The sequence below is a fragment of the Chenopodium quinoa genome, unplaced genomic scaffold (assembly GCF_001683475.1).
Source record: "Chenopodium quinoa cultivar QQ74 unplaced genomic scaffold, ASM168347v1, whole genome shotgun sequence".
NCBI classification, from domain to species: Eukaryota; Viridiplantae; Streptophyta; class Magnoliopsida; order Caryophyllales; family Amaranthaceae; genus Chenopodium; species Chenopodium quinoa.
Genome location: NW_018742881.1, coordinates 493,381 through 520,506, shown reverse-complemented (window position 1 = coordinate 520,506; position 27,126 = coordinate 493,381). Strand labels below are relative to the sequence as shown.

General features: G+C 33.4%; 4 protein-coding genes across 8 annotated transcripts; 1 reads left to right on the top strand and 3 right to left on the bottom strand.

Moving 5' to 3' along the window:
• The first annotated feature begins 495 nt into the window (after positions 1-495).
• On the top strand, positions 496-6,723 carry LOC110726714 (disease resistance protein RPS2-like). 5 transcript variants are annotated; one of them, XR_002512398.1, is made up of 4 exons: positions 496-664; positions 3,083-5,764; positions 5,872-5,942; positions 6,186-6,723. XR_002512398.1 is itself a non-coding variant. In XM_021906189.1 (2 exons), exon 2 carries the CDS (start codon positions 3,100-3,102, stop codon positions 5,566-5,568), a length of 2,469 nt encoding a protein of 822 aa, XP_021761881.1. In that variant the 5' UTR covers positions 496-664; positions 3,083-3,099; the 3' UTR covers positions 5,569-6,723. The 5 variants fall into 5 exon arrangements, 1 of the variants encoding a protein (XP_021761881.1); XR_002512397.1 differs by having other exon boundaries at positions 5,851-5,942; XR_002512399.1 differs by lacking the exon at positions 5,872-5,942.
• Positions 6,724-7,614: 891 nt separating this feature from the next.
• Positions 7,615-8,381, bottom strand: LOC110726631 (probable E3 ubiquitin-protein ligase RNF144A-A). The gene is made up of 2 exons (XM_021906102.1): positions 8,059-8,381; positions 7,615-7,741 (listed from the first exon to the last, which is right to left on the bottom strand). The coding sequence occupies exons 1-2, from the start codon at positions 8,379-8,381 to the stop codon at positions 7,615-7,617; spliced, it is 450 nt and encodes a 149-aa protein (XP_021761794.1).
• Positions 8,382-9,134: 753 nt separating this feature from the next.
• LOC110726713 (AT-rich interactive domain-containing protein 4-like) lies at positions 9,135-18,610 on the bottom strand. The gene is made up of 15 exons (XM_021906188.1): positions 17,465-18,610; positions 17,189-17,377; positions 16,472-16,525; positions 16,260-16,348; positions 15,077-15,356; positions 14,939-14,995; positions 14,499-14,530; positions 14,196-14,331; positions 13,937-14,110; positions 12,626-13,261; positions 12,056-12,193; positions 11,798-11,896; positions 10,092-10,192; positions 9,886-9,976; positions 9,135-9,762 (listed from the first exon to the last, which is right to left on the bottom strand). The coding sequence occupies exons 1-15, from the start codon at positions 17,624-17,626 to the stop codon at positions 9,637-9,639; spliced, it is 2,364 nt and encodes a 787-aa protein (XP_021761880.1). The 5' UTR covers positions 17,627-18,610; the 3' UTR covers positions 9,135-9,636.
• Positions 18,611-20,162: 1,552 nt separating this feature from the next.
• Positions 20,163-22,971, bottom strand: LOC110726712. The gene is made up of 2 exons (XM_021906187.1): positions 22,154-22,971; positions 20,163-20,633 (listed from the first exon to the last, which is right to left on the bottom strand). Exons 1-2 carry the CDS (start codon positions 22,411-22,413, stop codon positions 20,387-20,389), a joined length of 507 nt encoding a protein of 168 aa, XP_021761879.1. The 5' UTR covers positions 22,414-22,971; the 3' UTR covers positions 20,163-20,386.
• Positions 22,972-27,126: the final 4,155 nt, after the last annotated feature.

The window sequence follows — 27,126 nt, the reverse complement described above, 5'->3', positions numbered from 1 at the left end:
AAAAACTTAATATTGAAATACTTCGTATACAATAGAGCGAATCCAACAAAATATTATTCCCTCCGTCTCTATACAGTTCTTAAATATAATTTTCATTTCTTTTTTTAACGTACAGTGTTTATTGAAAATCACTCATATATAAACCTGATCAAAGTGAGCCCGTACGCTTTTGACTTTTTCCGACCTGAGCTTAGTCCGAATTTTTTGAAAATTTGACGGACTTGAGAAAACAATTTATGCAAATTTAATTGATTTTTTATTGTATGGCCTAAAAAGCCCATATAGACCGACTAATTTGGGCAGATTTGGACAATAAATTTCAACCCAAAACTTGGTCCGATCTGATAAATGGGCTGTTATTTTCAATATCATCCAATGACCATCTCTATTCATTAATCATCAATTTTTTTGTCAACACATATTTTTGACGGGATCAACACATATTAAAACACATGGGGAGTATTAAAAAAAATAAGGACCGAGTATAAAGTTTCTACTTTACCGTCTTTCACGTCATTAATTAATGGATTGTCGGCTACCTACAGACTATAAAGATAGAAGAATACAGATCCAGAACCACAAGATTTTGAGTGAAGATTTTTAAAAGTTGACTCATTCAACCGCGTCTTCGTTTTAAGTGATACATTAAGCAGAGTCGAAACAGGTTTTTAATTCTATCCCATTTTTACTTGTTTTCATTTTCTTTTAATACTGTAATTATTTTCATACTTCAATTCTTAGCTATATTAACTGTTAATGGATTATCTTATTTGATTTTAAAAATTGTTGTTGTGTTCATTAAATTTTGGTTAAGGGAAAGCGAGTGATCCCCTATTTTAGCCTGAAATCTCCACTATTCACTCTTTTTTCTTAAATCCCCATTACTAGCTCTATTACGAGTCTTTTTTTTATAAGTGTATCGGTATGATTAATAATGTTTGTTAATACTCCTTCCGTTCTTTTTAATCTTCTATTAACTGTAGAACAAAACAATTAAAAAAAATTTGATAAAAAAAAAAAGTGATAAAAAAAATATATAAATTGAGTACCTCTTTCCACTTTTTGGGTAGGAAAGAAAAATTTGTGTGAAAACATTGATATCGTCAGTGTGGAAAATGGATTATGTAATGTGAAAATAAAAAGAATCCAAGACTAAGGGCATGTTCTCTATTTCTCTATGTTGAAATTCAATTTAGTTCAGTTCAATTCAGTTCAGCTCAGTTTAGCTCAGCTCAGCTACTAATTTTCTTCTCTTATAAAATATTCATTTCAGTTCAGCTCAGGTCAATTAAATTCAGTTCAGCTGAGTTCAGTCAATGAGAACAGGCCCTAATAGGAAGATAAAAGATACAGGGTTATGAAAAAGTATAAAGCCTTTGATATAATGATGTACTCTTTTTTTTTTTACTTGCAACACTTTGAATTTTACACTATTCATAGTATTTATTCTTAAATTTGAATATAATGACGTGGGATCTTGTTAAATCCATTTTATTTATACTTTAAAAGAAAAATAATGACGTGGGATGTTGTTAGATTTATCTTGATTAACAATCATACTATCTAACTTTGTGACTCTAATCAATGATATTAGTGATTGAAATATTGTTCTGATTAGCTTGAAATGCTTAGGAAGTTTTGTGACTAATCCAACACAATAAATCATATTGCATAATACTTTATCCATTATTTTTACTTGCAATAGTTCTACTATTTACACTATTCACACACTGCATTTTAATTACATTTGTGATTTATACTTAAAGAAAATCATAATCATATGAAATTTTGTTAAACATGCTTTAATGTATACTTTACTATATGATATTAACAATTAAAGTTAAGTACTCCATATTGGTAAGCATGAAAAACAAAAAATGTTGCAATAGAGAGAGAGAGAGGGGAAGGAATGCTTATTTTTTTAGATTTTTTTTTTAAAAAAAATAATTAGGCTAAATGGGTGGGGAGAAGAATACTAAAATGTAGAAGGAAGTTACTATTTATGAAAGTGTTGCATTAGGGTTAGTTCACAATTTGCTATTGGGATGATAGTGATCAATGAGTTGAACTACACATCAGCTACATAACCTTGGCTTGATCAAGGCATGACTTGTGTATACAAAATTATTGTGTTTGTACATCAGCTACACAACCTTCGCTTGATCAGTGCAAGACTTGTGTATTACTAAGCATTGAAGTTTATGACTTGTGAACAAGAGAGTCAAATAGTAAAATTACTAGATTATTCCCGTGCTATGTACGATTTACTAAATAGATAAAAAGAAGAATCAAAACAGAATGTAGAAGGAAGCTATAAAACTAGTAGACAGTGTTTTGACAATGGAGGAAGAAAGAAGGGGCATTGAAAATATTATTTGGGAAGGTGAAAACTTGTATAGTACTCTTTAATTCCTTAATAAGGAGTAATTATTTTTGAAAGCTAAATAGTCACTCAAAAAACCAGTCAATTTTAAAGGGAAAAAAAATGAGTTAAGAAAATGATGTCTAACAATTAATTTAGGGGGGAAAATTTGAAATGAGAGTTGGACATGTGTATAATATTGGAGATTGATAATGTCAGCGGTTGTTATTTTAATATTAGTTATAGATTGAGACATCAGCAAAAGGTCAGGTTGTAATACTGCGAACTGGAAGTAGTATTTGGTTGACGCCTTAACAATACCTAGTTACTTGATCTTGGCTTGAGCCATGAGCTTCCTTCAAGTTCAAAGGTAAGTTGAGCCTAAATTTTCCAAGCTTGACAAGCACGAGCTCGTGTCTAATTAGTGGTGAGCTGAGTCAAGGCTGGACTCTAATCAGGTCCTTGTCTCCTTGCAGTTACAGAAATAGATATGTCTTTCCTTGATGGTGTGTTTCATCAATGAAACAACTTTCTAACCATATTAATACGTTATAAGTGGATTCTTGTAGCTTTTTTCCATTTGTAACATTGAGTGGTAAATTCTAAAAGAATGCTTTGATTATTCATTCAGATAAATTAGATATGAAGTTTTTAGCTTAATTTGTTGCTTAGATGCTTAGTCAAGAAAAGCAATGACAGAGTATATTCTTGTTTCTGTAGATCCAAGTGCTGTCAAGATGCCTTTGATAGTATCTATACTTGATTCAATATTGGCCGTAGTAAGGAACTTCCATGGTGTATTGTGGGATGATGGAAGAAACAATAGAGGGTATGAGACTGTTGATAAGCGATCTGAAATGAACTCTGTGCATTTTCAACCTCAAAACAAGCGCAGGAAAGTGCAGGTATCCTTGCGCATCAACTCTGGGTGTGTTGATAAGATAAGGGGTTGGTTAAAGGATGATGAGATTACTGCCATTGGAATTTATGGGATGGGTGGGATTGGGAAAACTACTCTCGCAAAGGAGCTCCATACCCGACTTACATCCTCTTCTGCTGATAGACATGCTATTGCTTGGGTCTCTGTCGAATTGGATTTCACAGTGTACCAATTGCAGCAGAAAATTGCTGGTGCATTTGGGCTTGATCTTGAAGGTGATAAGGATGAGAATAGAAGAGCAACCATGTTATATGCCTTCCTGTCTCGCTGTGACAAGTGCACACTTTTCCTTGATGATTTGTGGGGAGAATTCCGTAGAGAGGATGTTGGCATTCCCAAGAAATGCAAGCTGATTGTCACTTCTCGGCTAGTTGATGTGTGTCGCATGCTTCATTGCCAAAAAGTCATTAAAGTTGAGTCACTCTCAGAGGAAGAGACCTGGCAGCTGTTACACCATAGCATAGGTGGATATAGTGTTTTGGATTCCAAACAGTTGTCCTATGTTCGGAAGCTTGTGTATAAGGAGTGTGCAGGTCTCCCTCTTGCTGTCACTGGATTGGCCAACAGCATGGAGAGGGTGGTTCATGCTTCTCAGTGGAGCCAAGTCCTTGAGACTATGGATCCCTTTACTATGGGACCAGCTCAGATGGAGAATGTGCTCAGTCAATTGAAGTTGTCTTATGATAGATTGTACAACATCAAGTTGCAGCATTGTTTCTTGTATACTGCATTATACCCCAAAGGTTATGCCATCAATAAAGAAGAGTTGATACGTCTTTGGATTGGAGAGAGGCTCATAGATGATGTGCTGTCATTGCAGGCACAGTACGACTTGGGCCATTCCATAATAAACAAGCTTCTCAACTCATGTTTGCTCGAAGCTTGTCAACATAAAGGGAGCATTAAGATGCATGGCCTTGTTAGGCGTATGGCTCTTTCTGTTTCTAGAGATCGCTTCATGGTGAAAGCTGGCGTACCATCAGGGTTGGAGTTCTGTGGAAATTTCCATGCTGTTTCCTTGATTAATTCGTCAATTTCACTGATCCCATTGAGTACTTCCCTCAACTGTACCAATCTCTCAACCTTACTTTTGCAACACAACCCCTTTGAGGTTATCCCAGAATCATTTTTCTCAAACATGCGTGGCCTTCGTGTTCTGAGTCTATCTGATACTTGCATTATTAGATTGCCCAGTTCCTTCAGTGCCTTGCAAGAGCTTCAAGTTTTAGATCTTAGTTGTTGTCAGAAATTGCAACAAGTGCCCCTACTGTCAAAGCTTCATAAATTAGAGTTTTTGGACCTCTCTCGGACTGCAATTGAGCAGTTTCCCAGCTCTCTTGAAATGTTAAAAAGGCTTAAAGAGCTCAACCTATCCTCTATTCCAGAACCAAATTATTTACCCAAGGGAATCTTGCCTGTCCTGTCCAGATTGAAAAGACTATCATGCCATGTTAAAGGCATCATTCAAGAGCTACAAAATTTGACATCATTGGAAATTCTTGATGCCACTTTTGGCAATCTTTTTGACTTGAGTAGTTATGTAAGGTCTCTGCATTGGAGCACTTTAGAATGCTTTCATCTACAAGTTGGTCGTCAGTTAAGCATAAGACCAAAGAGATCATACAACAGAGCTGTATCCCTGCATGGCTGTACCCTGAGTGGTCGAGGGCAAGAACAAATTGTTCTTCCATATGACATTCAGGAATTATACCTTGAGAATTGCAGTGGTTTTCATAGCCTATCTGATATTGTGAATCCCAACCATGCTTGCGGTTATATAAAACAAGCTGAAATTTTTTCAAGCTTAGAAATATGTACCATCAGTAGATGCCATGATGTTGAGAAGCTTCTATTTCCGGGTTGGATGCCAAATCTTGAATGCCTTGTATATTTAGAAGTTGAAGAATGTGCTCAGCTGAGCGAGCTAATTGTAGATGATGTTGAGGATTGCTGCTATTATGAAGGAAAACGTGCTGTCGTTAAATTCCCTCAGTTAAAGCAGTTAGTTCTTACCTCGTTGCCTGAATTGAAAAACATCTATAAGGGTCAATTAGTTTGTTCATCACTTGAGTCATTAACAGTTATGGACTGTCCAAATCTGAAGCGCCTTCCATTCTCCTGTACGGATGATTTTAAAGAAGTAGTTCCTGCTCTGGAATGGATTGAAGGACAACAGACATGGTGGGATCTGTTGAAATTGGATGATATAAAATCTAAAGCTTTGCTTAAACCATCCTTTAGATGCCGATCTTCCATGGATGTATGATCAACGAAATGAACATATTTGATTGATGATTGAGTTCTGTCATCTCGAAGTTGCCCCAGGACCAAGCGCAGCAAGGTTTCAAAGTTTTTTCTCATATGGGAGAAATACAAAATTTCTGTCCATTTCAGGGAATACTATAAGCCTTTTACACTGTGAACTGACCGCCTTTCTGGCCAAGACGTCTGCACTCAAAATGGTTTGATTCTCATTCTTACTCTTTCTGCTCTTAGTATATGCTTTTCTGTCGTTTTTTTTTTCCTGATGGTTTCTCTATGTTGCAAGTTGCGTTTTTATGGGGTGCAGTGGTTGCATGCATATGTCAAGCAATCACCAACATTGTTAACTCCTCACTTGCCCTTGTTGGTCTCAACAAGGTTTGCTCTTTTGCGCAACTCTCTGGCTTGATAGGGACAGTTCTTCAATTTTAAGTTTAGAGTTTGCAATGTGGTTTAATTTTATATGTTCATTTTTTTTGGTTAAGGTTTTGTCTTGTTTTTTTCTTAGTATGGTTTTGTCCAGTGATTTACTGCTCTTAGTAGCTATAATAGGTCAACTCCAAGTAATTGATGTATATGTATTTTATGTTCCACTTAATTTGATGAGTGAACTTATTGCAGGAGAAAACAAGTGACCAGGAAGAATGAGAACCTGCAACATGGGAGAGCAACCGAGCAAATACCTCTTAGCTGTGAACTTTGATCTACTTGAAAATATACAATATGTAATTTATACTCCGTACTTCTTCTGTTCCTTAAATATTGCAACATTTACCCTTTTAGGAAATTTCGTAATACTACAATATTATACCCATCTTAGGAAACAAGCATTTCCTTTCACACTACAATTACCCAATGCTTGGCTCACATGGATAAGTTTGTAAATATGCCTTTAGCCTTTTTTTGTCTTCCTTTTACCCACCAACTACAATATTGTACACTCCTCCCATGTTGCAATATTAAAGGAACATACGAGTAGCAACTAGCAAGTATGATTTTGGTTTTGTATTTCACAATATTAAAGGAACATACGAGTAGCAACTAGCAAGTATAATTTTGGTTTTGTATTTCACATGAATATAATAAATTTAGGACGTATGTAAAATGTGATCTACCCTTTATCAAGTAATGAAAAACTCTCAGCAAAATACGTAGTAAATGCATTGGCAAACTGTGACAAATTTGGTAAATGTCAATTTGTGTAAATTGGAGAGAATAGTAAAAAAATCATTAGCAATACCATCCTCTGCCATGATCCATGGAAATAGCTACAGTTAGATGAGTTATAGTAGACATTCTTTTGTAAATCCATTGGATTTATTTAATTATGAATATATTTAGGCCAATATTCTATTCGTAAATCCATTAGATTAGCATCTGTATTGTACGGTGATAATAAGTAATTTTTCTTTATTTATATTACATGAAATAAGTAATTTATAAACTTTTAATCATGATCATATGTTTTTCATAAAATATACTTGTTATTTTCTTACAAAAATTATGATAAGCAATCACACTATAAATTTAAATATTTAGGTTATATAATATATTTGTGTTGTTTTAGGTATATACGTATCTGTTTTAGATGAATTTTATTCAAGTTTAATTTTGAGATTATATTGAATAACATAAACGGGCTATAAGCTATGTTTAGCTAATTTTCCGATTAAAATTACACATTCTTTATTCACTTGATAATAACATGTTTTAATTTAATCTATTTGATTCGTAGTAGAATATAATATTTAGCCAATGTTAATATGATATTTACATTTTTTTAATATAACATAAACGGGCTATAAGCTATGTTTAGCCAATGTTAATATAATATTTACATTTTTTAAAAATGAAAACAAAGGTAAATACGTAGTAGATAATTATTAAAAGTCTGTATGTACATCTTTCAATATAAATCTGTCATAACATATATGAAGTAACGACTAACGAGTATATTATAATTAATCTTAACAAATGTTTTAGATGAAAAGATGATGAATTAAGAATCAATAAATTATAACATCATCCCAACTTTAACTGAAATTATATACTACGTATTTAGAAGCCACTCAAATTCACCTTTATCGATATTACACTGGCATTCATCTATGTTCTTCTCATCATCATAGAGGGATAATCCACACTCAGCAAAATACGTGACCGCACCTGCAGTTTTTCTGAATGTTAATGCATGATAGATTGATAGAATGAAATTAAATTGGTCGGAGTAACCATACTATTACACTATTGTATTATTATAATCTTATTAGGATGACTTTTAAGTAACTATACTACTTCGTATTATATTATTATTACTACCTCCGTTACATATTATTTGCAACGGTCTGACAGAAAGTAAAAAGAAAAAATGTCTATTCGTTGCAAATAATATGTAACGGAGGTAGTATTATAAATTTTTTTGTTTTGTTTTGTTATGTAGGTGCACCCAAATATATACTTCGTATAACAAATTTATTGATGATAAATAACATACCTGCATATCAATTCTGAACATCCATCAATTCTTTCAACGTAGAACTTACAACTAGGGCACCTCACCCAACGTTTATCCTTAGCAAGGTTCCTAAACAAAACATCCTCATTAGCCTTCTCATTATCCTCTAATTTTTCAAATGCCTCACAATCCATCCCATGCCATGCTACGATGCATTTCGTGCAAAACTCTCTCTCGCAATGTGGGCACTCCACCTTCACCTTTGTCGATTTTTCGACCCCACATGAGCCCTCCTCTGCCTCTAGGAGGGCTGCCGAGCAATCCTTGAATGGGCAGTATAAACTTGTAGATGATAAAATCATCGATTTCAACAAACTCTCTTCCTACCTACACACCCAACATTCAACATGTAAAATTAAATACAAGTATTTTCATTAGTCATGTTTTCAAATTTATGTAAAACACATAAACACAATCAAATACCAACCTATCCAGAACAAGTTTGGGGATAATGTTGATGCAACAATCGAACTCGATTTCCATCTTGCAATCGACATCAAGGCACTTGATAGAAGTGATGTTTTCTTGAACCTTAGCATCAATGTTCTTAGAAATACAATCTACACAAAAAGTGTGGGAGTAAGTAGTTGTAGTAGTAGTAATACTAGGATTATTTGTGAATTTGTAGGGTTGGAAGATGTTATTTATTGGCCTAATATCCATGCATATGAGGCAATTAAAAGTTTCGGTATTCAAAGAAAGGTAATTAAGCTCCATTGTTTTGAATGTTTATAGCCTCAATCTCCTCCTCCTTCGTTTCGAAACATCCTACACTTCCTCTGTTCTTCCTCTTAGGCATGCCTCTGATTAAAGCTTGCCATCCTTTTATAGGGTTTTTAAGAAGCTAACACTTTAATTTCTCGTATTGTATGGATCAAATATATAAAATAAAATAAAAAAAGAAAAAAAAATATTGAACATTGATTTTAGTGAGTTTATATCTTCTGTTGCAGTAGATGCTTATACGAAATATATTTCAGTGAAGTTCTCAAAACGCGTTTATAAGTTCACACATCATCTGAAACGTTAGGGAAGAAGAAAAAAGAAGCAAGGCAGAGACAAAAATTGTAAAAATGATAATAAGGCACTTTACACTGTTGTTAGACAGAGGAACAACAATGTCAACTCCTATTAAGAATTGAATGATCCATCACTTTGATAATGCCACATCTACCTAAATACAAATCATATGCTCTAATTATTTTACACTAGACCTTTTTTCCTGGGATCTATTTCCTATTCCTGTGGATAAACTCTGCCATCATTCACGGTGCCTCCCTTGATAAGGAAAAAAGGACTGCTAAAAAAACAAAACTAAAGTTATATTGAGATTAAGCTTTCGTGTTTCACCTCCTCCTCGCCTCACTGTTTCTCCATCCGCTTTCTGTGTATTGCCTGCCTGCCTCCTCTGTTTGGTGTATCGTCCATTTTCAAATATCACCAGAAATCCCTCAATTGATAACTCCTTCCCCAGGATTATCGAAATAATTTTTCAACCATGGGAGCAAAAGTACTCCCCTAGGTAAAAGGATGAAAAGAAATTCGAAAATATGAGTATCACACATGTCTTGAATACGCAAGACTTTCTGAAAACCCGTTCGAGGGCTTGTGCAACTTCTTCCTGAAATTTGTGACGCTGCAATGTGGACATATGTACTCTAATCCATCTGTTTTTGCATAATCCTGCAAAATCGAAGATGACACATTGTTGGAATGTTGGAGGCTAAGTAAAAATCCAAGTACATTTCCACTATTAGCAGATTATAAAAACATACTACTGTGTACTATATTAGACAATATATTTACCTTAAAAGCGCCAAGACCTTGCCGTCTATCACAACCAAAGTGAGCCCACTCCCCACATATACCACAATTGACCCAATCACCAGCTGCGCTACTGTTAATAGGTGGTAGAGAATGAATGAAAAAATGTTCCAAACGGAAAGCAAAAAAAACACAATAACATAATGACTAATGAAACTAATGGACAATACTAAAATTTAAGCACATACCTATGGCATAGCAAGCAGCATTCTCCATCAACATCATCGTGAGCCAATTCATACTCTAGTAAGTATGTTTCATAATGTCGTTTGAGAGTGTTTCCAACACCCTGCCAAAATCACAAGCAAACATCAATAACATCTTACAATTTCAAGTCTGTAGAGAAAATTTACACAAATGAAGTCATAGCAATTGCCTAAAGCTAATAAGCTCAACTATGGAATCAAGGAAAACAATCGAAATCGAAAGAATGTAGGATAAGAAGTGTATTATACAAAAGACCACAAACAGCAACATATCAACAAAAAAACACCCACAAGCCCACCTCCCATATAGTCCACAATATGACACAGGGACCAGAATCAAGGGAGACGAGTGCCCTCAAGTCCTCAACTACAACTCTATAACATGAGCTATTATGAGGAGTAAAAACAGAGCCAATGAGAAATTTAGGATAGATGTGAAAACTCAGATAACAAAGAAAAACAAGGATAAGATGCACACAGAGAGTGAGTTGCAACATGACAATAGGGAATTTCACAGGATTGGTAATAAGTACACACATGCAAACGATATGACCATAGATAAATCTATAGACAAGTATATCTGTATATTCACATATGTTATTATGTAATAAATTAATTGGATTTGTCTCCTTGTACAGTTTTAAAGATAGCAAATTTTTTAAAAATTTAACAATCCATAATACGAAATTAATACATATACCTCATGTGAAAAAGCATTTAAACTTCATGTTCAAATGATACGATTATAAAGTTAAAGCCCCAGTAATATGGTAGTTGGTAAAGAAAAATATTAGAGGATAGTGCCGATCTAACTAAACTAACTCGCAATAAGAAACAGAGGAAAAATTAGATAAAGATGGTAATTGGCAGTGGGCTTTGAGCTAAGAGCTGCATAGATGAGGAGGAAAGCAGGCATGGAAAAAATTAAAATTGATGACAAAAAGAAATAATGAAGAGAGAAAGAGAGGTAATTCGACCCAATTTTAGCTGGACAAGGGTCTCAGCAATAACTATTTAATTTAGCATCTCTAATTAGTTCAGAAATTAAGATTTTGTGATTAGGAATTTGATTAGGGTTCAAATTAAACAATTGAGTACTTAGTGACTTCTTATTAACTTTGAATCTTAAATCCTAGGTAAGATTTTAATTTAAAATCAGGCCTTTTCTGGATTTCAATCAAAACCTTCTCTCTTGCACATGTCTACTCTAAAGGCTCCCAGTCCTCTCCAGAGTAGCTCAGCAAATGTTGAAGACGAAGCATACCTTAACAACACAATCAGGTTGAAAAGTTTTGCACTTTGGAAATCATAAAATTCAGAACTTAAACAAGTCAGAATTTCCAACGGGGCTTCAGAGCTCACATGGGATTGAACAGGGTCATGTCACCAAGGAGGGAAGAGGGGTAAAGTATTTGAGATTCCCAACCACAAGCAGGGGAAGTAGGGAGAAAACAGTATGAAGACCCCTCCCCCTCAAAATGAGGTACACCCCCAACAAAAGAGGATACATAGCATAACAAAAGGATGAGAGGCGGAAAAAAGAAGACAAAATTGTAGCCCTAAGATATACTTGTATTATAACATTGCCTAGGAGAGGAAGAAGATAATTTACATACTAGAAAAAAAAAAAAAAAAAAAAAAAAAAAAAAAAAAAAAAAAAGCAAGACAGGAAGAATCAGAGAGCATACAGTCATTTTATTGGTTGCAGTGTAGTTTCGCATCTTCGAAAAAACTTGCCCTTTCCAGTTGATTCCATTGCCAACATGAAAACCTCCTCTTGAAACAACCTGAAAGCGAAAATAATTCAGCTTATTCTCCAGAAACAAACATGGTAAATTAAAGAAAGATGACCCCTCTCTGTCGATTTTTATCCACATCACTACATCAGCATACTGCATTAATAGCATCAGTTACACATTATAACATCAGAAGAAAAAACAAAATACCTCTCGATACAAGTTGTATAGGTCCAGACGTTTAGAGTTGAGGATGGCATCAGGGAACTCTGCTAGCCCACCTTGAGGGATGAGCCGACTGTGTCCACGATGCATAAGAAATTGCATTACATCTTTCAAGAACTCGTCCTGAAAATGGAAAGTAATTAGTCTAAGATGACCCAAGATTCAGATAAAACAGTAAGGACTACTTTAATCAGGACAAGCGATTTGATGTACATCATATTGCAGAAATATAATCAACCCTGGACAAAATTTGCAACAATCTTGAACTTTCCAATATCATAAATCATCAAATATCCAAGTGGATTACTTTGTTATCCCAAAAAACAAAACTAGTAGATTACTTTGTCTAAGATAATGCTCATGGTAATGCGTAGGTCAGGGAGTATTGCATCTTCCAATTTTAAGATCCTACAGCTAAAAGATGCAATACAGACCTGATAAATACCATCACGGTATCAGACACAGTAACAAGAAATTAATAATTTGTGCCAGACATTACAGAGTGTAAACTAAGCCAGGTTATAGTGTTATGATTTCAAAAGTGGGAAACCTTACCTCTGAACATAACTGGATAGGTGGTCTACCGCAACCATGTTTCTTCAAAGGTATGGGATTTAAGGATATGATCTGCTTCGCCTGAAAAGCATTTGTTGCCCTTCTATTTGGTGCAGGATTTGATGCTAATACACTATGTTTTGTTGGTGGAAGCGCTGGCAAACTAAGCTTCACTTGACCAGTATCATAATTATCTGCCTGCACTATACCCGTAAAAGGCATCATTTTCCGAATATTAGATTGAGGTATGGGCCTCATAGCTGCAACTTTTATCTTCTGCCGGATGGGAAAAGCTGGATTATAAGTCCCATTATAAAATCTAGTTCCTTTATCTTCTTGCTCAGCTTTTGTTGTAGCAGCTTGATTTTCAGACAGATAACAATCATGTGAACAAGGACTTGACCCTTGACCAGTTCCGGAAATCTTTCTGCTTGGAGGAGGTGGTCTAAGCCAACTAGGTGGAGCAGTGAGATCATCATTATGCGGATGCCTATCTGTATCCTGATTTGCGCAGAAAAAAAGTAGCCGTTCAGCGTCATCTTTCTGAAACGAAGCCACAGCCAATCCTTGAATGCTTGCAATTCCAAGGGCTACCAGGCTATGGTAAGATGTCTCCGGCGCCAGCTGCCGCAATACCTAAAACATCCAATAATGGACCAAAAAAATGTTAAAACAGGAAAATAATAATAAAAACAAAAAAAACAAAGACAACCAAGATACAAAAATACAACATCGATCTTTAGAGGCATTAAGAAAGCACACTTCAATGAAGAAAAGTTCAATGCTACACTCCAGGACACCAATTATTAGTACATTGATATCCACATCAAGTTGTCAGCCAAGCCAAAAGGCTATATATCATCCATAGCAGACGGAAGCATGTCACTTAAAAACCTTTAAAAGGCATCACCATCAGAAAGACAAAGTCCTAAATCTAAAGGCAAAGTATCTTTTTAAACAAACTTTCCCAAATTGAAAGCAGGACCCGTGATATACTGTTGAAAAATCAAGCACAGGACTAATAAAAATTTGGGATCAGAAGCCAAAAGGTTACAAAAATATATAAATAGCTTATCTCACAAATAAACAATAAGACTGATTGCTTCTGTCTCCACTCCATAATAGGATGAAATAATTAATCAAATATAATTTAAAATAAAATGGAAAAAGAAAAGTACGATGTCATATCCAAAGCAAAGTTCCTTGACCAAAAAGATGTTTAATCTCCATATTACCAAATCTGCTCAATAAACTCCTCTAATATCATTTTCCAACAGAAAGCATATGTGAACAAGGGTCTGAATCAAGAACCTGCAAAGCCCATGATGGCGCTTTCAAGCAGACTTCAAAAACTGTTGCCCCACAAGCAATTGAGTCAGATGTCCGAGGCTCAGATGAAGGCAGTTTAATTTCTTCTGAAGAAGGCACTGCCTGTATGAGCTGACTTCTTTCAATCGCCTCCTTCTTTATATGATTTTCCAATTGCTGATCATTCATTAAAACAAAGTATAAATACATTATCCAACTCAAGAACTCTCAAGAGCAAAAATAAGCAAAGAAAATAATTCACCTGATCATCAAAGCACGTTTGTGCACTACCAGACACCAGGACAGATATATGGGCAGCACTACAGGTAGATATATCACATTTCATTGTCACAACACCACGTGAAAATGTACCTGCCTGCAATGGTGGTGGTGGGGCACTGCAACACATTGAAATGGCAAAATTCATTGATCCATAAATGGTTCAAACAAATGCAATTCTATCAGCCTTACCCCCCCCCCCCCTCTCTTTTCTCTCTATTTTATTATCACCCTTCAACATTGGAAAAATAAGCAACAACATCACCAGCATACATTCATACAATACCTGAAGCGGTTCTGAAGCTTGCTCCCACGAATCTGAAAAATAAAAACATATTAGACAGTATGGAAAAAAGAAAAATAGACAAGCCCTTCTAATTTTCCCAGCCCCATTCATGGCCAAAAATTGCCCTAAAATTGCATTCGGCACCATTCATGACATTCAGTGCATATCTACTAAATTAGTAACCATAAATCCATCAACCTTTTGGACACTCGAACAGACATGATAGAAATTAAAGAGGCATGATACAAGGAAAACCAGCAAAAAACTTATTGATCAACCACTCCATATGCAAAAATACAAAATAATATGTTCTGAAGATGAGCTCCATGCTTATACAAAAAAAACAAAAAACAAAAAAAAAGGGGAACAGATAAATTAAGTTTATACAGAGGGGGAAAAAAAGGGGGGGGGGGGGTGGGGCACTGAACAGGTGCACTTACTTCTATGCCCAAAAGTGCATTCAGTCCATCTTCCAAACATCCCAACAAATATGCATCCTACAAAAAAGATGTGTATATCAGCAAATGTCCTTTTCATAGCCATGAAACAAGCAGGCTTCGTATAATTCAGTGACTCACCAATGAGCATGCCACCCCACAGATCAAAAATCTCACACTCACTTCATCGTCATGAATTTTAACAGCAGAAAGATTACTCCCGGAGCCATCTTCTTCATCACCATCGTCAGCCTCTGGCAAAGCAACTTCAACAATGGGAGCCTCCCCAAGAAGAGATGGCCCCCCCAGATTACAACCAGCCATTTGGCTGTTCCGGGGAACCACTGCATTGTTCCGAATACAATAAAGACTAAATGATGCATGAGCCAGTTGGAAAGCATCCCAGGTATGGCAGGGCGTACTGCATCGAAAAAGAGTTAAATTATAGTTCCTAAACATATCAACATGCATAAGCAATGAATACCACACAATCAGGTTTTTCTCCATGCATTTGATCAGTAACACAGTACACATGCCATATACTGATATTAACTGATCCCATATTGAGGTATTCTAAAGCTTATTCACCTCCAGCCTGAAATAAATTGCTCCCCCTGAAGCTCCTTGGGAAATTAGGAGTTCTCTAGGTTTTACTGATGATTATATATTGAAGGGGAAAAAAAAAATCTTTTGTTTGAATATTCTCCCAGAACAGAGATAAAGCATACTGTCATCAGTGAAACCTCTGTCTTCGAAATAGCTCTTTCTCATGCAAATTTTGGCCACAATAAGTTTGAGACAGACTTTAGTATTAAAGACAACCTAACTACTTAAATGCATTTTTATCATGCCAAAGTTTTTTGAGAGTTGCAAGAAAGTTCAAGCAATGTCAAATTCAAATTACTAACCAAGCATGCCAAATTCTTAACTCATGTCAGATTCACAGGATCCTATTCACTTGATCTAAAAATTATAAGGTGTCTTTTGCCAACACTGCAATATCTGAGGAACTAATATGTTTACATGAAGATTGAATAACAAGATTAAAATCAAAGGACAATCTAACAATAGATAAAGATCAATTATTGCCGCCCTAAAAGGAAAGCAAATCTAAGGGATAAGATTTCAAAAATGGACAAGTAATCAAAACTCCAATAAAAACAAAATAAAATTAAAAAACAAAATAAAATTAAAAAACAAAATGTAATGGCTCTAAACAAGTTAGTAAAGGCTGAAACAGCTCCCTTGTCTCACAATACAATTATTCTGCATAGAATATAAGGTTATGTAACAAGAAAAACATTGTTTCAAGAGAAACCAATACCTCTGTACAGCTGAAAAGAATGCATGCCGAAAGTGAGCAGCAGCATAACAAGAAAATGCATTCCGCCAAAACATGACATAAGGGACCCCCTGCCAAAAGGAGGGATAACAAGTCTTAGTCGACCTGATAAATAAAATTTTAAGCGGCATATGATATGGGTAGCCACTTTTGACACAACAATAATGAAAAGACAATTTTAGGCTTTTACTCACCTTAGAATGAATAGCATTGGCCAATTTTTCACCATTAGGAATCTCCAAATAAACCTACAAAATTACAATACTCAATATCAAATTCTCTGCAGTGATAATACTTCCATGTTTTAAAAACCAAGGTACATTTTTAAATATAATGTCAGAATACAAGCCCTGGAGTTGATATCACTTATAAGCTACAACCATAGAGAAGAATAAGCAAATAAACAACAACAAGAACGTAAGCTTCGACAAGTCCTGTGAAAGTCTAAACGCATATCAACTTTTCCCAATGGCCAGAGAGACACTGCTTCCAAAACTAGAACCTTTACAGAACTTGCTTCTGTATATTATCTAAAGCAGAAGGTTCATTTCAACATGAAGGGTAATTCTCAATTTCTCACTCAGCTTCCCATTCGAACAAACCCTCTACTTCTTGGCACTAGCATAACACACTCAACATTACATAACTGCCTGCTGCATAGCACATAGACAATAAAATGAATCGATGCCTTTCAATTACTTACAAGACTCCTAAGACAGGACAGGCATTACTGCCCTAATCAATAAGTTCCCTATATGAGTCTTAGCATAACTGATTGATACATCTATCTTCATCCTCTTCATAACACAGTTATTACCATCACAAAATTTCAGTACAATTTCTTAAAAAAAGCATTGCAATTACATAAGAACACCACAAATACACTACAAAATCGTGCCAAATGCACATACCGTGGTAGGCAACACATGATTAAACACCTCAGATATCACTTCAGCATCAGACATATCAACACCATCCCATACTAAACTCCCAATTTCATCATTTGGCAACACCTGCCCCTGTAAATATACGACATTCGGCTTTGACGATTCAAGGGTCCTCCCAAACTCATCCAAGCTCGGATTTCTCAGTGTCCTAACCTGCAAATTTTACAAGAAATCACTCTTTCTCCCCACAAAAACACAATTTAAGCAACTACGCAAAAAAAGTATGAATTCACAAAATACCTCTAAACGGCTAAAAGATTCAAGCTCAGGAAAAGGGTACCGCTGCCGATCCTCAGTTTCCCACTCTTTAAGTTTACTACTATCACATAAAACTGCTAATATACTACAACTTTGCTTAAAACTTCCTTGAATATTACCATTGCTACTAGTATGCAACATCATATTCTTATTTTTATACAATTATTAAGCCCGGAACAAAAAAAAAAAAAAAAAGAAAGAAATTAACTTCTTTTTCACCAAAATTACAGCAACTTCACAAAACCCTTCTTCCCCAATAAATTCGTAGCCTTTGTAAATTTCCCGCAAAAACGCTCAATTCCTCCATTACCCAGCTGAAAAAAACCAAAACCCAGAAATTCCCAACTTGATCCAACCCAAAATAACTGATCAAATTGGGGAAATTCCACAATTCAATCAAAACTAGGGTTTGCAAAAATCGCAAGTTTGAGAACCAATGAAAGCGAAAAAACAACAAAACAAAAGCCGGAGAACGGTTGCCGGCGATTAAAAGCCGGCGGCAAACACGGCGGTGCTGAAGAAAGAGAAAAAATTGGGAGATTTGAGGAGAGAGAAAGAGAAAAAAAATTGAGATTTAGGGATAATGAATTGTGAATTGAAGAAGGGGGATTTTGAAGTATTACGATTTTTTGAGAGTTGCTTTTGATACCCGAACCCGATTAAGAAAACCCACTTGAGAATTGAAATTGATTTTGATTGATAGATTAAAAAGTTTAATCGATAGAAATCTAGATTGTTGTTGTATTATTGTATGTAGCATCTTTAATTTTTTTTTTATCTTTTTTTAATTTTGGGTATTTTTGATTTGATTTTTTTTATGAAAGTTTTTGACCAAATTAATTAAATTTCTAAGATCCAGTGTTGGTGTGGAGTAGAATTTGTTGGAATTTCATTGATTCGTCTGATCTTTCTTTTTTTTTTTTTCCCTTTTTTTTTGGCATCAAACCCAACGCAATTGATTGATGACTTGGAGAAGTTGTTTGGACTTGTTAATTCGTACGTTATTAATGTTTCATGGTTTTTAAGGTTTTGTGAGTAGCTTCTTCAATATTATGATATCTGAATTTGGCTAATTTTGTGTTATTAGGAAGATAAACGTTTTTAAGAGAGGATCAAGTGAGCAAAGTGATGCAACTTCATTTCTTTACAATGATTTGAAATTTTGTTGGTTAAATGACTAAAATGCCCTTGATAGCATTAAATATGTCCATTTTCAATTTATTGAAGTCTATTTGCCATAAAAATTGTATGAATACGGGTGTGTTTGGTAAAAAGCTTTTTAAACAGCTTTTAGCTTATTTTGTCCAATTAGATGTTTGACCAATTAAAAAAGCTAATTTGGGTGTTTGGTATGTAGCTTATTAAAAGAGCTTTTTGGGCTCAAAAAGCTCTTTTAGAAAAATCACATTATAAGAGCTTTTTAAAATTAGCTTATTGTACAATTAGCTTTTTGTTTCTTAAATACACTAAACAGCTAACAATTAACAGCTATTTACCAAACATTTTTATACAATCAGCTAATCATAACCAGCTAGTCAATCCAGCTACTGTAACCAGCTAGTCAAACCAGTTATTATAACCAGCTAATATAATCAGCTACCAGCTAATTACCAAACAGGGCCTACATTTTAAGAGCTTCATGGTCAATTAGACATAGAACAAAACTACCTTGTAGTCAATATTAGCTATTCAATTAGTAGTTGTTTTAAAATTTTCAAAAAATGTCTAATAATGATATAAATAATATCATATTGTATGAAATTAGAAGACGATGTGTTATTGTGCATGTTTAAGGGTATTATATAAACACAATTGTTCTATTCAAAAAAAAATTAAAAAATATAAACACAATTGTTAGAGACAAAAGCCCAAGTTCATTAGCATGTCCAGATCTTAATTGTACATAACAACATTACTTAACTTTTTTCCACAATTCCTATATTACTATCTAACGGCTTATTTTCACTACCCCGTATTAATTTTTCTATAAATTAATTATTTCCATGTCTACTCAACTTCCTATTTAATAAAGTAAAAATGTGTATTTTCATAATTTCAATTTTGTATTAGATTGATTTGAGATGGGTCATAAAGTGATCTCGAGTCATGTTCTTTTGAGCTTCTAGGCAGAGCAAATTTCAGCAGGATACGGGATATTTCAGTAGAGTAGAGCAACAGCTTCCAACATTGTAGAGTAGAGCAAGGCTCAATAAAGTAGAGCAGAACACCTCAAAAGAACAAGGCGATTAGTTTTCCAGAAAGACTATTTCCAGTGATTTTGTATTAAAAAAAATGCTCACATACATTGTATTGTACACCCTCCGTCCCAAAAAGAACGACCCATTTGGCTTGATTACACGGGTATTAAAGAAGTTAAGTAAATAGAAGTAAAAGTATATTGGAAAGATAAATTTACATGGGGTTTGTAAAAAAATAGAGAGAGAAAGTAATAAAATAACATGGAAAATCTAATTTTTATATGGGGAAGCTAATTTTGCACAAATATTGTTGCAAATTGGTGGTGTTTTAATGCAAATGGGTCATTCTTTTTGGGACAAAATTTTGGCCAAATGGATCGTTCTTTTTGAGACGGAGGGAGTATAATTATTTGGGTGATTAATTAAGTTGAGTGTTAATTCAGAGGAATTGAAAAATTAGCTCTCGATTACGGGATTGAATTGAAGAATTAGCTTTAAAAATAAAATAAATTGATTCCAAAAGTGGTGGCTACATTTGCTAAATGATCTGACTTGGAATTTCCGACCAGGCCATTTAGTAAAGTGCTCTTAGCTAACTAATACCATACCAAATTTCTACACCAAAATATCCCTAAGTACTACGCATGTAGTATATATTTATATATGATCAACTGAACAATATATCATATGGTTCATACCATACAAACTATGAAAAAGAGAGTAAAGGTTGTTGTAGTTTTGTAGGAGGGATCAAGGGTTTAAGCTTATTGTTACGGTGTTGTCGACGTCGTCGAAGGTCCTCTAATAGCTTACAAGTCTCACATCCAGCACAATCTATGGAAGTAGCAGTAGAAGTAGCAAGCCTCTTCTTGGTCTTGACTTCCATTTCTTTCATCTCATCCACCATTATTTGCCTGTTCCTACATTCTATGCTACAGAATCCTTGGTCACCCCTGCATACATATATAATTAAATATATTAGCAAACTTGCAATAAAGTAGCTTTAGTGTACCGTGTTGGCGCGTACAACATATACATGAATTATTAGAAAGACTGCCCCAATTAATCTACGTGATAAACAAATTTCGTTTATCATGAAGTAAAATCGCTACCTCAATGGTTTATCCCGGCCCAAAACCGCTACTTGCCTTATAACCGCTACTTGAAATATTGGTTTTTGAATAACCACTACTTCAAGTAGCGGTTTTACCAATTTTCATCACAAAAACTACATTTTTGTCTCCGTGAAATTGTATTTCTTCATTATTAAAATTGTTTTTTTTGGAGGAAATTAAACATTATTCTAATTAAAGCAAAATTTCATTAGTGTTTTATCTCATTAAATCCCTGCAATTGCCAGTTGATTAGTTGCTGTTCATTAAGTTGGGTGGTAGGTTAGTGAATTTTGTTGAAATGTAGTACAATAACAAATATAATACGTAGTACTTGGTATGATTTACTATTAAAATAATGAGTCAAATTTGCATTGGTTTCAATTATTTGGTATCATGTGGTCCAATGGGCTATAGGAAATTATTTTATTATAGATCATGTTGACACTTCACACTGTTTATATGAAGTGGACTTCTATGGGCATGATTCATATGTCAAAATAAGTAAGTATTCTTGTTGCTATTGCTAGATAAGTTATTAAGTTTATCAACGTGTGAGTTAGAAATTAATTGTGTAACATACTCCGTATAACTTAGAGCACTACTTGATATATCACCGATTGATTTTAGGTCCTCTTCTTATACGTTTATTTTCAGCTCAGCTCAGTTCAGCTCCTAATTTCCTTCTCTTATAAAATATTTATTTCAATTCAGTTCAGTTCAGCTCAATCAATGAGAATAGGCCCTTAGTGTACTACTCGATATATTACCAATTGATTTCATGTGAAGTGCATCTTATTGTTTGGCGTGGGCTTTTGTAGAATCCGATACGATGAAGCTAAGATTTATTACATTAGTTTTTATGGTTGAATCACTCTAGTTTTTATGGTTGAAGCTTGAAGTAGAAAGTCTAAACCAACCTAACCTAATTTCATATGATTTTTTTAGGATATTTTTGATACTTTATGGATAAGCATCATTTATGACATCTTTAATCCATGTGATGTGACAATAACCACCACTAGCCAGTAAACAACTTTATTAATTGGATTAGTACAAATATTTAATGGACTTAACTAAAAATAATCAAAACCCAATTTTTAAAAATCAAACTTAATTATCTAAATCATTCCTAGCTAAATTACATGAAAAATATCTAGAATTAATTAATAATTGTTCCAAAATTATTTCACTATACATTATGATATCAAAACCAAACACGAGCCGGTAAGAGCACCATTCTAGGTACTCGATCGTGATCTCAGGTGCATGTAATAATTTACGACAAAGTCAATATACGACTATTCCACATAAACTACTCACTAACAAAAAAAAAAATGTATGTTTGTAAGTAAAATTACCTGTACATGTAAACATCTTTATCAGGGCAAAGAGGCTTCTTGCATAAATGGCATGATTTGAGAAAACAATCAATAATCACCGAAGAAGAACTATTGTTTGATGATATTGATTTGATGGAAGTTCTTGTTAAGGATTTTAACCCAGATTTAACCACAATATTAGAGCATTCAACCTCTGAAATTTGAAGTATTACAATTCTTAAACCTGCTGCTGATGAAATTTCTCCACCTTTTATACTTCCTACTAATGATAAAACCATTTTTATTTTTATTTTTTTTGGAGGGGTTTATTATTATTCAGATTTCTCTGTTTTTTTCTTTTTCTTGGGGTTGTTTGTTGTAGGATTCTCTTTAATTAGGGAGTGACACTTAAGTATGGAGTAAGAGAGAGAAAGGGATAAAGGGTGAGGTGTTAGAAATTGAAAGTTGGAATGAATTGGGGAAATGAAATGAATGATGGATATATAAACAAACAAACAAAATATGGTAGATTCAATTTTTTTATTTTTTATTTTTATTTTTTATTGCTATTATTTTTTATTTTTACTATTTTTTTTTGAGAGATGTTATATTCCGCACTCAAGCATTAGCCCCGTGTCCGTCTCCCTATGGTGGAGTCGTTAGTTTTCGTCAGTTTAGTTGTTTGTTTTTGTTTAGGGTTTGTTTGTGTGTTAGGGTTCATCAAAAAAGTAATTATCTTTTTCCCTATTGTCAGTTCTTTGGTAAAGATTTGTTCGGGATCACAACGGTTGTCGAATTTTCAAATGCGTTCAGGCGAATCAGATGAGAATCATCCTTACGGCTACAACAAATCGTTAGACCGTCTCTCCGAAAAGGCTGTATATTCCAGCGATGTTTGCGAGAGATGTACCACAGTGCAAGATCTTTTCAACGATCGTAGCTCTGATGAAGGAAAACCTAATTTGATTCAATTTTATGTATTTGTTAATTTGGATTTCATTTGTAGATGTCGGATGCCTTTTTATTAATGAATTGATTTGTTTCAAAAAAAAAAAAAGCATTAGCCCTGTGTAACTGAGCTGGCTAATTATTTGTGAAAGGTATTGGCTAAGGAAAAAATTGGATTTTTTTTTATATACTTCGTACAATAAATACTCGTAATGTTTGTATTTATACTCGCTCTACTTTAAAATCTTCTTTATTTCACCTTATTTTTTGAAATGAAATTATTTTTATTAAAGTGAAATTATTTTTACTTAACTTAAATTATTTTTACTAATTTTCAATTATATTTCTTCTTATTTTTACTTATTGACCCGTAATAATAATAAATACCACAGTGCAAGAAAATAAAAAAAATATATATTAAAAAAAAATTCACCGGAATCCGACCAATTTTGGCTGGAAATTTTCATTTATGGTGCTAAGTGCACTCAACCTAATACTTCAGGGTGTTTTGGCTATGTCGCTTGGTTCAGGGTGCTGAGTGCACCCAAGTCAAAGTTCAAAGTGTTAAGGCCAATTTTGCCAAAACAATATGTAAAGATTAAAAAGCAACTAAAAAGTAGACTACTACCTCCGTTACAGATTATGTGTAACGATTAGACATTTTTCCTCTATGTTTTATATCAAATTGTTGCACATAATCTGTAACACATGTAGTATTTTACTGGATATTTTATAAACTTGTTTCAAGTTAAAAAAATGTGCCTTTTTTCTTCTACCGAGTACCGACCCACGTGTTAAACTGTGTGTTAAATATTCTACTCGTACTGTTGAAAATTGGGAAGTGTAAAAAGTTACCGCGTTTGCTCTTTTTTGGAGTGACAAAACTACAAAAGTAAAACCTGTACTATATTGTTCTTTTGTTTATTTATAGGTACTACTCGTATCTGCCAATGTTGATGTTTTACAGTTTTAGTACTCTAAGGGCCTATTCTGTTCCGTTGAAATTCAGTTCAGTTCAGTTCAGCTCAGTTCAGCTCAGTTCAGTTCAGCTCGGCTCTTAATTTATGTCTAATGATATTGCTAATGATATAAAGCCAAATTTCATTCTCTTAAGATCTTATTACAACGACAATAACAGCAAAAATAATAATAATAAATAGTATATAAAAATAATAATAATAATAATAATAATAATAATAACAATAATAATAATAATAACAATAATACTAACAATAATAATCAATAAATAATAATAATCATCAATAAATAATAATAATAATAATAATAACAATAATAATAATACTATAATAATACTAATAGTAATAACCAATAAATAATAATAATAATTATCAATAATTAATAATAATAATAATAATAACAATAATAATATTTATACAATTCATTGTTCAAATGGTTCTATTTTTTTGAAACATATTTCTAATGTTAATCTCATTGAGAAAATTAGAGGTTTCAAGTTTTTAATATATTTTCCATACATTTTATAATATATTTTCCATACATTTTATAATTATATAGTATATTTTTCGTAAATATTTTAATATGTACATTTGTATATACACATATGTATAGTAATAAATATCAATAAATAATCAATAAATAATCAAAGATCACTAATCCGTAGTTAAAAATCACTAATTAATAAGTTCAGTTCAGTTCAGTTCAGCTCGGTTCAGTTCAGTTCAGTTCGGTTCAGTTCAGCTCGGTTCAGTTCAGCTCGGTTCAGTTCAGTTCAGTTCAGTTCAGCTGAGTTCAGTCAATCGGAACAGGCCCAAATTAACCATTTTTATTTATTTATACAAACCATAAAGCTATCCAAGTTGTCAATGGTTTGAAGTGAATAAGTTATCAATTTTGTCTCAAAAGTTTAAAGCAATCATACTAATTTAAAGAACAATTTATTACGGAGTAAGGAATATATATGATAGTACTTCATGATATTTATCATGTGTTTAATAGAGCAAAAAGACATAATAAATTGGTAAATGCTATCGATCATTTTATATAAGTGAGAATGATGTAGTTGATTGTATATTAATGTTCAAAAATTTCCTTATAGACGTGGTTTAGGTTTCCACTTGCTTTTAGACGTATCTGATTTGAAGGAGCTTCCATCACTGTTTTGCCTTTAAGTTACAATTTTTCTATATAAAAAACAACAGACAAAAAAAATTGTGGTTCATTATCGATGTGTTTATTAGTCTTTAAAAAGACGTTTATTACTAATCTAATGAAAATAAACGGATTAAATTAGCAGTTACTCTTTCAAGTTTTCAAAAATCGTATTTGGGTCTATATCGATGTATGTCCTTTTCCTGCGTCCCACACGAGCAAAGGAAATTGGAAGTTTCAATTAATAGCACACATGGTTAACGTGACTTTTGCTCATATAATGATGATGATGTTTCCTTTTTTTTTTCTTCTTCTTCAATCACTACTTTTTTCAAACCTTAGCTCCTCACTTTTCAATCTCACCGGGCCATCTCACTTGCCCTTTCTCACTTTTCATTCATGGATTATCATCATTTAAGGGATGTTCTGACTTACTAAAACGAGGTGAACTGAATTGAAACAGATTAATTAGAGGTGAATTGAACTGAACTGAATTGAGCTAAACTGAATTGTTTATGAGAGAAGAAAATTAGAAAATGAACTGAATTGAAATTAAGTTGAAGAAAAAAAGACCTTTACCCTTTACTCCATATGAAATAATAGGAATATTATCTAACGCAATAATAATTTTGTGTGTCAACTAGTGAGTGTTTTTTTTTCTTTCATCAAAATAAGGATTGTGAATGAGTTAAACATTACGGAGTATTATTTACAACAGTATAGAAGTGCTACTGTTGGATAAGATACTTTTTTACCCACCTGGAAAAAATTATGAGCCACATATATATACTGTATATTTTTTTGAGTTATGCAAAGTACATTTAGCAATTATTGGTCTAGGTACTCTAGTGTAAATGTGTAAATTGGTGATGATGATGTTTTTGAGTTTTTCTTTGTGATGATTTCGATCGAGCTATTCGTTATGTCTTGCACAGATCTTATTGTCAATTTTTTTTTTTTAAAATAATAATAATTCAATTATAAAGTATTACTACCTCAATTTTTATTTAGTTTATACTCCGTATTTTTGGTCACACATGCCAACTTATTATTTTAATGATTAATATCTCTGATTCTCGACATTGTAAAATTATAAAAATTGGATATTAATTAAATAGACACTGAAACGATTTAAACAAGATTCCACTCGACTACTTGTATGTTTTACCATAGTTATAACTCACAAAAATTAGTCAAAGTAAACTTTGTGAATAATAATAAAAGTTAAATAATATCAACTAAAAAACAGAGGTAGTATGAAAGGTATAAACCTTAATAACATTGGTTACAAGAGATAATTAGTTAATTATCATTAAATACTAAGGCAATATAATAAAGAAGCTAGAGGCCCATGAATATATTGTAGTAACTGTATTGTCATGGACTTGTACATGGGACCATGGGTAAATGCTCCATTGCCCATTGGGCTTTTGGTTCTGGTTCAGTCACCAAGCAACCTACAAAAATGCTACAAAAATTCCTTAAATTGTTTACTTTTTCTTTATTTGAGAACTAACTTATAAAGTTACTGGACTACTTTACCTTAATCTAACGACTATGATTTTATTTTTAAAAATAACTCTTCTAGTAAGAAAAATGAAATATCCAATTATTATTCCACAATGAGCTATAGCATATTAATTTAAAATCAGTACGTTTTTAAAATCTGAAGTGAAGTGAAGTTGTTGTTTTATTTGTGGTAAGGAGAACCACTAATCTAAATCTAGGGATTGTGTGACAAGATACAATATAGAATATCCTAGAATATTTTATGAGGCTTCTTACGTTATACTCTAAAATTTCTACAACTGTTCGTGGATATCATTAATCATATATATACCTTTCATCGCTAATTTGACTTGAGTACAAAAAAGGGTATATCCGCATATGGGGTTGCATTTGGCATCTGTTTTTGGGACAACAAGTGTTTTCAC

Excerpts from the sequence above, each read along its gene's own strand:
- LOC110726714 (XM_021906189.1), top strand. The coding sequence starts at position 3,100 with ATGCCTTTGATAGTATCTATACTTGATTCAATATTGGCCGTAGTAAGG.
- LOC110726631 (XM_021906102.1), bottom strand. The coding sequence starts at position 8,381 with ATGATTTTATCATCTACAAGTTTATACTGCCCATTCAAGGATTGCTCG. Across the intron at positions 7,742-8,058 it reads TGTTCAGAATTGATATGCAG|AAAAACTGCAGGTGCGGTCA; the intron begins GTATGTTATTTA and ends ATTAACATTCAG.
- LOC110726713 (XM_021906188.1), bottom strand. The coding sequence starts at position 17,626 with ATGATGTTGCATACTAGTAGCAATGGTAATATTCAAGGAAGTTTTAAG. Across the intron at positions 14,332-14,498 it reads AAGCTTCAGAACCGCTTCAG|TGCCCCACCACCACCATTGC; the intron begins GTATTGTATGAA and ends AATGTGTTGCAG. Across the intron at positions 13,262-13,936 it reads CGCCATCATGGGCTTTGCAG|GTATTGCGGCAGCTGGCGCC; the intron begins GTTCTTGATTCA and ends TGGATGTTTTAG.
- LOC110726712 (XM_021906187.1), bottom strand. The coding sequence starts at position 22,413 with ATGGTTTTATCATTAGTAGGAAGTATAAAAGGTGGAGAAATTTCATCA. Across the intron at positions 20,634-22,153 it reads AAAGATGTTTACATGTACAG|GGGTGACCAAGGATTCTGTA; the intron begins GTAATTTTACTT and ends ATATGTATGCAG.